Source organism: Spea bombifrons, chromosome 1 (genome assembly GCF_027358695.1).
Source record: "Spea bombifrons isolate aSpeBom1 chromosome 1, aSpeBom1.2.pri, whole genome shotgun sequence".
NCBI classification, from domain to species: Eukaryota; Metazoa; Chordata; class Amphibia; order Anura; family Pelobatidae; genus Spea; species Spea bombifrons.
Genome location: NC_071087.1, coordinates 157519617 through 157532888, shown reverse-complemented (window position 1 = coordinate 157532888; position 13272 = coordinate 157519617). Strand labels below are relative to the sequence as shown.

The 13272-nt window shown below is 37.7% G+C and overlaps 1 protein-coding gene across 1 annotated transcript in view; it reads left to right on the top strand.

Moving 5' to 3' along the window:
• Nucleotides 1–13272, top strand: part of DCC (DCC netrin 1 receptor) — a 299985-nt gene that overhangs the window by 138989 nt on the left and 147724 nt on the right. The window contains exons 3-5 of the mRNA XM_053448217.1: nucleotides 3883–4167; nucleotides 9851–10001; nucleotides 11799–11935. Coding sequence (XP_053304192.1) covers nucleotides 3883–4167; nucleotides 9851–10001; nucleotides 11799–11935 — 573 coding nt within the window. The remainder of the gene's footprint in view (nucleotides 1–3882; nucleotides 4168–9850; nucleotides 10002–11798; nucleotides 11936–13272) is intronic.

Genomic DNA, 13272 nt, shown 5'->3' with positions numbered 1-13272 from the left:
AATTACTTAATAATTATACCTTCTGTAGAGAGAGAGAGAGACGGGAATCCCGATAGGCAGCGATGTACGCCGTAGGGCAGATGAGAGCCGCGCACCGTTTCCAGATTAGAATTGATTTGCAGGTATTGGAGGAACATGTTGAATCGTGGGCAAGAAAACAAGTCTCCCTTGGGGGCCAACCGTATGAAAGCAAATTGAAAAAGATTTCATTTTGTAGGCAATCTGAGGCTTTGTGTAGCACCGAAATAAACAGAGCAAATATAGATACTAGAATGAGGGCCCTGAAACGGTTTGATGCTGAAAAAACAGCGGTGATAGCAACGATCCAGAGCCAAGGAGAGGTTGGGAGGAATAAGAAGAAGAAGTTAATAACGGAGCAATAAGGAAAGGAGATTTGTTTAATTGACTACATGCCTTTTAACATGGGCTCGGTAAGAATGTAACCATTAGATGGCGGCATTAGTAGGTTTAGGGCAGGGGTAGGCAACCTTCGGCTCTCCAGATGTTGTGAACTACATTTCCCTTGATGCTCTGCCAGCATTCTGACTGTAAGAGCATTATGGGAGATGTAGTCCACAACATCAGGAGAGCCGAAGATTGCCTACCCCTGGTTTAGGGTTTGCTGTATGATATCCAAAGGAGTCTACTTCTGGAGTCCCACAAACATTAGATCAGATATTTTAATATGAAATTTAAGACATTTAATTAAGAGGCGGAATTCTTTTCCTTGACTTGTTTATACCTATAGCAGTGTTGGGGTCATGGTGTTGATGTAGTGATGCACACGAGTAATTTCTCATCGTTGGTGACCCCGGCACTGTACCGGGACTCATGTAATTGAAAAGTTATTTTATTGACACAGCGAAACACGCATTCCCGTGTCACTTTGGGTCCATATTCCCTCTGTTCCCTTTTTCTTCCTCCTTTGCCATCTTTTTTTTTTAGGAGCTCAGAATGTCTTGCTTGGTGTGAAGGAATCACAGGGTTCCACAGCCCTAATACCCACAACAATGTATATTGAAAAAGCAGGAAATGTGTTTATAAATTTAATTATACAAATGTAGAAATGGCCACGAAAAATGTCTCAGAATGACCTCATACAATATTTCCAATCGCAACAATAAAACCAAAATGTCCCTCTTTGGCCAAAAATGTTGAGATCTTTGCAAAGGCAATGAGTCCTTGAAAACGCTGGTGATGACATCATGTGAATTCCGTTCTTAATATTTTACAAGAGTCTACGATGAGTAGAGCGCCATCGCCTTCCACTAACTGGCACACCTTCCCGGTATTCACTCATCGACAGCCTCCTACGTGCTCTACGTTCCAGTTCCATACCCCATACTACACAAGGGTCTATAGCTTCACAGGGGGCAATAGATGGGGTTGCTGAATGGTCATCTCTGCTACTTTTCCCTATTTCTAAGCATTCTATACTCATCCATGACCAAATTTAAAGACTCTACGGAGGATACTTATAATGCATGAAAGCCCCGTTCAAAACTAGACCACCATGGACTTTCACAACTTATCCCACCACCCCCCCAAAAAAAGTACTCTTTAATTCCGTGGCCCTCGTTTGTCATTGTTCTACAAAGTGAATCTTTAACGGAAACAAAGAAACATAGGATTTGACTGCTAGTAAGAACCGTGCAAGTTCTGTTTTAATGGCTGGCCAATTTTAACCCCTTAAGGACAATGGGCAGTCCCAAAACCCATTGAAGACAATGCATTTTGAGCCCGTACATGTACGGGCTTTGTCATTAAGGGGTTAAACCGTTGGTTTATCCGTCGGGAACTTTTCAAAATGAAACCGCGATACTTATTTTTGTACAGTATTATTGCATGGTATACATCATCTGAAATGGAACAACACGGCTAATTACAACACAATGTGATCTTATAAACAATGCATTTGATGATTATTTTTTTTTTTTGTGTGTTTTTTTTTTTAATCTGCTTTTTGGGGATTTTCGAGGAGTTAATAGAACTCTGAAATAAAATAAAGAAAAAGGTGCTCTGCCCAGGGGAAGAAAACCATATTTTTTATTTATTTTTACATGACTCATCGAGTGAAAATAAGTAGAACTTGCATGGTAATGCATAAATAGCGGCCTGGAAGCGGTATTTCACGCACATTTACATTAGGAAGGAAAAGAATTCTTATTTGTTTGGTATTTGGAATATTGTGTGTTTGTTCCGAGCCGTAAGCTAATGGATCATGGCAGCGTTGTACATAGCGGGTTCCTGCTGTTTGATGTGATTAAGCACCATATTATAAAGAAAACAAGGTTTACAAACCGCCTTCCCTTCCTATTGTTCATTATGACAAAAGCTTAACGCTTAGTAATAGACTATCAGAGCAGGCACATATATATATATATATATATATAAAGCGTAACAAAAAATAATTCTAGATTATCCGGGGATATGTTTCCGAAAGGAACAGCTACGCTATTACAAAAAATGTGTAATATTGGTTATAGGCAGGGCTAGCAAAAAAGGTTTTTCACACCTATTTTTTACCTCCGATAGGAACTATTTCCCATGTGGCTTCTACCCATTCTTTTAACTGTGTGAAGGTCTCGTGCTATTCTATATGGGTAACATAAATATTATAACCATAAATCATGTTGGCACCAATAATTCACCAAAAACCTGGAAAAGCCAAATTTCACATTTTTTTTTTCTCATTTTATTCTGTAGTGCAGAAATGTATACATGGCTTTTTTTAGCTCATTTAAAAGATTGAAAACGTTATATTTTTTATTGAAAGGGATGGATATGTTTAGAATATAGTGGCCTTCATCAAATATATAATCTATGTTATTAAGGAATGATCCTGAAAAAGTAGAATAGACTCCCGGCAGAAGTGGTAGAGGGTAATACAGTGAGAGTATTAAACATGCATGGGATAGACATACGGCTCCTGAATATAAGACGAGACCAACGACTGATTAAGGTAGAGTAGATTAGCGAATGGGTCGGATCTACCGCCAGATTCTATGATATTTTAGAAGAAAATGGATGATGAGCCCTTACAAAAAATTACTGCAGTTTTTCTGAAGTAATACTGCAGTTTTTGGACACTTTTACTTCAGTATTACTGCACATTTACTGCACTTTTTTTATATTGCAAACCTACAGTTGTGCTTCAAAGTACTGCAGCTTTATTGCATTTGTACTTCCGTACAAAAATAACTGCAGTACGGTGAAGTACAAATGCAGTAAAACTGCAGTAACAGTGCAGTATTGCAGTTTTTCATGTCCAAAAAAACTGCAGTATTACTTCAGAAAAACTGCAGTAATTTTTTCGTAAGGGAGATATTGCAATAAAAACTAAAGTGCGCATGAGGATTTTCCTGGATTAATGCTCACCCACAGGATGTTACCCAACAGGAAGGGAGTTAACCATGTTGAAAATTGAGCGATACGTTGAAGCAGCAAAAATATAATTTGTCGATCCAGCAAGGATACTGTGTGCCAGAATCTTTTAGATTGCAAGCTCTTTTGGCCCCGGCCTCCTCACCTTTTTGTTTCTGCAAATCCAAATTGTTATGTGACGCGCTATTTATTTCTTTTAAACATTGTGCAACGCTGCGGAATATGATGGCGCTATATAAATTAACAAAATATTAATACAAAATATTGAAATAATAATATGGCACCGTATCATAGTTTGTTTTAAAAACGAGGGGCACTCAGTAAATTTGTCACGGAGGCCGTGTCGGTTTTTGCCCCATAGGGCATGTGACAAAAGGGTTGCTGCGGCCCGGAGCTACCGTCCTAGTCTAGGAACGAGGAAACGCTTATTTCAATAAACCGCATATAATTTAACACAACAAGTGATGTTTAATTCCTTTTCTTGTTTCGCATTTGCAGGCCCTCTGAGATTTCTTTCGCAGACGGAGTCCGTCACATCGTTCGCTGGCGACACAGCGTTATTAAAGTGCGAGATTGTAGGGGAGCCCATGCCCTCTGTCAGCTGGCAGAAGAACCAGGAGGACCTCGTATTGACCCCCGGAGACACCCGGCTGCTGGTGCTGCCCTCGGGAGCGTTACAGATCAGCAGACTTCAGCCGACGGACGGCGGCGTTTACCGCTGCTTGGCTAAAAATCCCGGCAGCTCCAGAACAGGAAATGAGGCAGAACTACGCATTTTATCCGGTAAGGGAGGCCGTCCAAAATGGTGGAACGAAACTTGGTGGTTTGGGGGACCCATAGATGTACTTATTTTGTGTTTGGATGATACTATAACATATTTGCATTGCCATACCTGTGATAAAGTAAAGAAAAAAAGGGCAAAACAGATTCGATTTAGACTTAAAACGTAATAATAATAAAAAAAAACACTATTTCATGTGAAATTCTGTAATTTTTCTTTACAGTTTTATCTTCTTCGATCACCAAAATCTTTCTAAGCGCTTATCTTTTTTTAAAGGATCTTAGAAGATGCCTTAAAACCATTTGTTTCGTTCAATGGAATAATTAGGAGAATTCTGTATAGGTGGTTGATAAAACAACACATATTTATCAGCCTCTGCGCCGGGACCGGCTGATTCCTCAAATAAAATAGAAATCTCGTACAATGGAATGTAACTGGATTGGCGCGTTTCCCGAGCAAGTTGTCTTTACTCTCTGCTACTTTGTAATTTCGACATGATGAACAATTGTAGAGCAACAGGAGTATCCGCCGGTACACAATAGAAGCCATGAATGCTCTTTGTGCCGAACAATGGATAAATGAATTTGAAAATGAACGTGTTTTAGCGTGGTTACAAGACGAATGATAAAAACAAAAGGGTGGCGTTCTTTAAAACAAAGGGTTTGAAGAAAAGGCAGCGAGTATATAGGTACCTTGAGTGGGTAAATTGGTGGAATTAAAGCCTACACAGTAATTAAGAGATTAATCACCTTCCAAAATTATACATTTTAGAGTCATGTGAATCCATTAGAATAAATAGAATAAATTGCGAATATAATATATATATATATATATATATAATATATATATATATATATATATATATATATATATATATATATATATTTAATGTAATATATAAATAACAAGCTCTATATAGGGGATAACTTGGGAGCAGCTTCCTGTTCCCAAGATCCCTCCCTGAATTGCTTCTCTTCCAAGTTGTTGTTGATTGGTTCAGGCAGCTTCAGGACAGGAAGTTGATCGGATATGCTGGTTTTGTCACCTTTTTTGCCATAGATCCTGAGGTTAAATCGACCAAATTACACTGATTAAAAAATAAAAATGATCTTTAAGACCTGGAAGACTTATTTAGAAGAACATAAAAAGTAACAAAAAAAAAAACCCACCTGTGTTAATCTAACAATGAGAAATATCCTTGATAATGTCCCTTAAGCATTTGCAAACTTTTTTTCTACAGATAATCTCCGTATCATATTTTTGGCAAACTGTTAACATTTTTACTTTTGTTAAGGCACACATTTTTTTCTAGATCTTTGATGCATGCAGCCTATAAACCAAATAATTTGTCATAATTTCATATATATTTATTTTTTATTGGTAGCACTACCATACAGTAGATGAAGTGGCTCTTTAGGCCTCATATTAGTTTATGCCCCCCCCATGGAGGTTGATTCTGCTAAAACAATATCACATAAGTTGTTTTTTTTTTGTGAACTTGTCATAATAAGTAAAACGTTCCTAAGTTTATTTTTTATCGCTTGTTTTGGAGATGGGGCCCTTATAAATCTAGAGCCCTCCCCTTATATATTTTAATCGAAGTAATCCTTATCGCCCAGGTTGTCATGCAGTTCAAGTCTGTCCCCTATAACACCTTATATTCAGGAACAAGAATTGCAAATTAGAAATGAGCGAAATGCGTAGACTCATAGACAGGAGTTTATTAATTCAGTCTCGGCTGATGTCCAAGGCCAAGAGAGTTTAATGGTAATATACGTCTCAGCAAATGGAAGCTGACAGGTTAAATTACTGTACTAACATCACCAAAAACACATTATCTTTTAAACATATGTTTTGTGTATAGTTCTATGCTTTCCTACTGTGTATTTTATTTATTATTAATAATATTATTATTATTTATTATATATATTTTTTACTATTTTTATTTTTTTGTAGTTTATGGAACAGATACTTATACAAACCTTGTGGGATAAGATATAATAAATAAAAAAAAAAGATCTATGCATGCACCAATAAGGCATATGCATGTGATACATTTTGCCGGACAAACGCATGGAGGAGGCACGTATGAATTATATGTGTACTCACTTATTATTATTATTTATTATATATATTTTTTTTTTACTTATTTTATTTTATTTTTTTTATTTTTTTGTAGTTTATGGAACAGATACTTATACAAACCTTGTGGGATAATATATAATAATAATAATAATCTATGCATGCACCAATTTTGCCGGACAAACGCATGAAGGAGCCACGTATGAATTATATGTGTACTCACCATGTGGTTAAAATAACTTAATTATCTTGGGACTCTGTTATAAAAGTCCAGGTCACTAAAAGGTGGATTTCCCTTTGGATTGAGCCAGTAATTCTGTCTAATACTGAGAGCTTTCTTCTTGTCCATTATTCACCAATAACCTTCAATTCTCTTTTTTTTTTTTTAAAGCCAGTTAAAGGTTTCCTTTTTTTTTTAAAGAATCTTTTCTTTCAACGATTTACTCCGTCACTTAGCCAATATACGCTTGAACTCTGTGACTTTCTCTTATAGTAAATGCACTTTGTTGGAACATCGGTCTTTATTAGACCACTTAGATGGTAAATTTCCAGGCTCCAGAGTCTCTGTTCCATTAAAGTGTAATCTTCTGCAGTTATTGCTATTATCACTGGGGGGGGGGGGTATTATTAGCCGGATAAATAAACTGTATACCACAAGGGTATTAAAAAATACACTTAGAAGTATTTATAACTAACTTGTACTTAAAACAAGGCTGGTTCTAGGGTTTTTGGCATCCTGGTCTAACTATGTCTCTGCCTTTTCCCTCCACCATCTTAGCGCATATAGGGTAGCGTTTGCCCCAGCATGTATGGCATTCATCGGTCTTCCCACTATACATGGGTGGCATAATAATAGCCTGGCACACTATGGATTATCTTGGTATATGAGCGAGTTAAAGGCATATTCATGTTAATTTCAGGAGCCTCTGAAGGGTAACGACCATTTGATCCATCTAGTCTGCCCATGGTAGGTTAGACAATTACTAAACTAAATAATGATTGGAAGTTCTAGCTTTTTTCAGATCATTTAAGACTATTCTTCATTTTTTTCCCTAACAAACCCTCAATCACGGATCACGGATTGCAGCAAATAAATTGATTGTAAGAGATTGGGTCCTGGGTTGATGCCCCATCATGCCCCATGATGGCCCATTTGATGCCCTAAATTGTCATGTGACGCTGAAGCAGACACTGATAGGTTGTTGCCATAAAAAACTTTTTCAAAGTTACTGTGTTGGTGGGGCTGTGCAGGAATCGAAGTGTCCGTTCAAAACACGACGTTGCGTAGGCTAACGGTAATATTATCATATAAATGAAACCATTAAATTAATTTAAACTTTAATTTAAATTTAATTTAAACTTTATTTCAGATACATTTGCAGTTTTATGGCCATTAAAGAAGTTTAGATGCTTGTATGAAAGTTTCGGTAACGATGTCTATGTTTGCGTATACACTAATTTAAAATTGTTGCAGTATCTAAGGATGTAATAGCCCACTATGCAAAAATGTTTTGTGCCTATTAAAATAATGTATAATAATAATAAACGAGTATAATCTCTCCCAGCCAGCGTATGTTCATGCAGTAAACAGTAAACATGGATTGATCTCCAGATATAACCACGGCATTGCCTATCCTTACCCCATAATGTGATACATTATCACTCCAGCCTATCTGCGTAATGTCTACAAACCTCTTTTATAAACTGATATAAATTCACTACAGCTATTAAAAAACATACAACGGAACAAAAATAAGAATTTGGCTGAGATCGTCGATGTTTAGAGCTCCCGTCTTGTTTCTTTAGGAGTGGATAATTATCCAGTCCCATTTATTACTTTTTTCCTGTAAGGGTTGAGTCTCTGGTAGTGTTGGGTGAGCTGGTATGTTCTTGAATCTAAAAGACCTGGAGGCTGGGATATGGTACATTTGTGTAAACCAAGACCACCCTTAGACATGAACAAGTGGGGTGCAACGGGGTGACACTTAAAAGGGCCTCACAGTGCTACTACTTACCCCATATCTCTCTCTCTATCGTGGCCTCTGCATCACTGAGTGACGCAGAACACTAAGGTATGATGTCATATCCCAGCACTCTACGTTCTCCGTGATGCAGAAACCACAAGCAGGACCCCCATTTTCCTAAGAAATAAAACAAAGAGGCCCCCAAACCCTGTGGGCAGCCTTTATAGCAAAAAATTAGCCCTCCAAATTTTGCGGCAGCTGTTTTGGTGATAAAGTGGTCATGGTTCTACTACAGTATATAGCTAATGTGATTCATTGTATCAACTAGAGCAGGGATAGGGGCAAAATGTAACTGCTTCCATACATAAAAGAAAAAGAGGCTTTTGTGTTCTCTTGTGTGGCCTCCCGTCACTATCATTACTGGTTCTTCTTTCCCCCGCACCTTCTTACCTGTCTTGATAATTGACTTATGAAACTGGCGGAAGAAGTGACTTCTCCATACCTAGGATGACCCCGAGTCTCAATCTCAATTTCGTAGAAAAGGGGACTTCGTTGAAAAGAGACACTGGATGATATCCTTGTTTAAATTCATGTTAAGTGTGTTTTTGAATAATAACAAGTCAAGGTTTCCATTGACCGATCTTAGAGCCATTTGATGAGACGCTACATAGAATTTGCCATTGAAGGTTTAATATTTAAGAGTCTTGTTCCCATCGCACTTTTGCCTGAATATTGGAAAGTTCTTACCCCGTACTTATCGAATGGTTCTATACGATCTTTTCACTTTCTTATTCTATTTCTTATGTTCTTCTAGGCGTTAGCTGCAGCCGTCTTCTGCCCGACCGAACGAAATGTTCACCCATCGTTAATCTTGGCCTGCCGATACATATATTTCCACAAAGTGTTTTCTTTTGTTCGGTTGAACCCGTTCGAGGGTTTCAGATGATTCTGCAAGCTATTATTTCCCTCTTGTGCTGAAGCATGTTTTTGACCCAACGTTTCAACCCTGGGCTTGCACTCCACAATTCAACGTGGATCGGTGGGCAATTATGTGATGGCGCGGTAGATAGCAGTAAAAGCATTTACGAGAGGCAAACAATTTACATTAATCCCACAGCCAGCCAAATGACCGAAAAAATATTATTCGGTATAATCATTTTTCAAAGAAAAAAGTGCATTCGCCGCATGGCTTAATATGTCCCGCTATCATTTTAGTATTACTGTAGCCTCCGCCGTGTTAGCTGAAACCACATGTTGGCAGATACTGAGTGTATATATATATATATATATATATATATATATACATATATATATATTTCTCTAACTTTATGTTTTTAGGATTTATATTATTATTCATCTCCATTATTTTGCTGCTGACTCTGGACTTGATCTAAAAGTTTAGTTGTCCACAATTCTTTTCATCAGTGTTCTTATTTAAAGAGGTGAAAAAACTGCGATGCAATAACCTAGTATTTTGTTGTAAATTATACCAATTTTTCTTTTAAATCGGGAAAGCAGACTTTAAATTCTTTGTATCACGTACTGTCTTTCTTATGGAGTTAAAAATGTGAAAGGGAAAGTGGCCTATTTGGAACTAAGGGTCTGAATTAGACTAAACGGAATGTTTCTTATCGTCCAGATTCTGGTTTACATCGACAGCAGATCTTTCTTCAGAGACCTTCCACCGTATCGGCTGTCGAAGGACAAGATGCTGTTCTTGAATGCGCCGTTTCTGGATATCCAACGCCAACCGTCTTCTGGATGCAAGGAGATCAAGTTATTCAAACCAGGTACGTGATTTTCATGTATTATCTAAATAATGGGGGGCTCTGGGTGCCCCTCTAACCTTTAAACAGGTGATGTGAATGAATTGGGATGCTTTGACGTTTTAATATTAACTTCTCTTGAACAGAAACTTATAGAATAGTAAAGCATATGGATCCAGAGTAAGCCATTTTTCATAATGGGTCAGAAACGTTCAATGTATAGAAATATGACATTTTTTAAAGACAAATATCTATATTTTTAACAAACAGGCCCGTATTTCTAGTTCGAGATTGGTCAAGCTATAGTTCAGCGTCAATGTGAGAAGGCAAAATTATTGGAAAAATTCTACCATTGTGAAATCAGCATTCCATACCTTTTTTCCGTACAAATCCTCTGCATCAAGCCGAGAGACAGCGCGTTTTTGTACAAAAGTCAATAAGCCGCTAAACCACCGTAAAATAAGCATTCCTTCCTGAGCAGAATCTTTGGGGTTTATGGTCGCATCTCAGGCCATTACTGGATTCGGGATCAAGTCTAGTGATTTGTTCTGTTATGTGATGTTCCAAGGTTGCCTGTCTTTCTTTTAAAGAAAAAAATAATAATTTTTTGTAACATTGTTTGACGTTCAATAAGAAAATGCTCTTCAGCTGAGAAACGTTCAGTATCATATCATTATCTCTAAATCTGATTGCATTATATTGTCCAATTTTACCCCGAATATTGTATTTTGAAGTATTAGTCACCAAAGTATAGTGCGGGAAATAATAGGAGATATAGATAGATGCTGCAAACCAGAACAGAGCAATCAAATAAATACAGTTCTTACGGAATGCCTGTTTTTAGGTCAGTTCCACACAAAACAATCTTTAACCTTTAAAGAAAAATACCCTATTTTGTTACTGTTGATTTCCAAGAAACAAAATACACAAAAAAGTAACATTAAGTTATAATCCGCTTTGGTTTGTGTCAATAAACGTTTTTTTTTTTCCTGAGCCAGAGGTAGCCGCATTTTCTATAACGACCTAAGATTCTACTTTGTAAATCGTTTCGATTGAATGGCTTACAAACGTGGTTTATTCACCAAACTATAGAAGAACGCGTGATAAAGTACTTTGTGAGTACTTTAATACGCATTCTTTAAAAAGGTTTTAATTTTTTTTTTAAATTTAGGTAGAAGCTGCAGCTCCCATTGAAATCAATAAAACTTAAACTGTTAAAGGAACAGCTAATTATTTTTTTTGTATGACTGTTGCAACCAAGTATCGCTGCAGAGTGCCTGCTTCTCTGTTGAAGAAGTGTGAACTATCTCTTTGATACCTGACCTTTTGGGCAGGGGAGTAACAATCATGGTAGGAATTGCGACCGTGCCACTAGCTGCGAGTAACACCTGCAGTTAGAGGGACTCTCTCCCCAAACGCTGTCTGTCACATCCCATCCATTTCCTGCATGCTGAATGGTTGGATAAGAAGGCACGGACAGGCTGGGGCCAAAGATGGCACGTGCAAGCTGTTTAGGGGCCAAAGATGGCACGTGCAAGCTGTTTAGGGGCCAAAGATGGCACATGCAAGCTGTTTGGGGGCTAAAATAGCACAGATAAACTGTTTGGGGACAAACGTTGGCACTGGCACCCTGTTTGGTGGCAAAGCTGGAACCGTGGGACATGTTTCTTGGTGAAGTCTGGTGGGAGGGACCCGGGGCCATTTTTCCACCGAACCCTGTGGTTCCTAGTTACTCCCCTGCACCTGGAGATACATTTTTTTTTATAACATTAACTACTGGAATGAACACACATTTACCCACAGTCTTGTTTTATATTTAAGGACAAAGAAATACTCCCTTTTGGGAGGAAGCAATTTACTTATTTCCAATGTAACGGATGACGACGCCGGCTCATACACTTGCGTGGTCACCTACAAAAACGAAAACAGCAGCGCCTCGGCGGAGCTCACGGTGATGGGTAAGTGCACCAGGTTATTGTTCCGATTACTCAATGAGACGTATCGATTAGTATTTCATGCCTGTTACAGCACCTAAACGCTACTGCTTGCAGAATCACAAGGAAAGCATTCTAGGCGGAATCTTTTTGAATCTACTATATTGTTGTATCTTATGATATCTTTCAGAATTATGTATAAAAAATGATTTCGGTGGAAAGTTTTTTTTTAAGATATCGACATTATCTGGGTATCTGTGTTGTCTATGTTAACTATTTATTCTCATGAAGTGGTTAAATTACATTAACCCCTTATGGCTAGGTTTAGAAATGATAGAAGCCAGCTAGCCATGATTTTCACAGGGGAGAGTATAGACAGCATTATACAGGGGGAGGAATCAGTATTATTAGTTCAGATTAACATTTGATAGAATGTAAATCAATCAGGACAAGATACAATGAAACTTGTCGGCCGTTATCATTTTTTATTTATTTATTTTATCAATGTGAATAATTGAGTTCTGCATGTTTAGTCTACAATCACAAAAGATTTCAGATCACCCTGAACATGCGCGTTGAATGATGTGTCTAGCAGTTAGGTAACACGCGTGCTAAAAATGCACGTCTAGACATTATTGATATGTCCTAGGGCTGAAATCTCCATGGCTAACGTTATACGTTGTATTACAGTCATTCTAGGTTATGCCACAGCGATGGTTTACGCAAATTCGTGAAATGAAAATTCTAGCTAGAATACAAACATTCGGATTTTTCAATTACTTTTTTCCCCATTAAATTTTAAGAAAAAATCTTTTAAATCATGGAACAAATTAACCTATAGCTTGGTGTGCCGGGTTGTAGATGCATCTAGTCAGACATCCACCCCTCTCGATGAATGCCCTTAATCTGCCACGACGTTAGGTTTTTCCTCCTTGACATATATGTTAAATAATACAATTTATACAATAATACATGTTAAATAATACAATTTAAATTAAGATTGTGTATCACCTATTAATGTGTTTGTAGATCACCTATGATCGCAATATGATACGCAGGTTAACTTCCCTTAGATATAGCTGAAGGCTTTTATCCGGTGTATTGCGTCTCTTCTAGAAACGTGTATGGATTATATTTAATGTATTCGTCTTTCAAGGTGACTGGTTGGCCACACAATGTTTTTGGTTGGGTGTTTTGGTCATGACAAGACTAAAGGAATTTAAGCTAGAGGCATAAGTGGCGATTCTACAGGGTTTGGCCTGGAGTCTCCAGATGAAACTCTGCTTCCCTGGGTCTCCGAATCAGTTTCTTCTTTCCCCAGTTGTTTGGTCATGCTCACTCCCTACCCAATGGCCACTCAT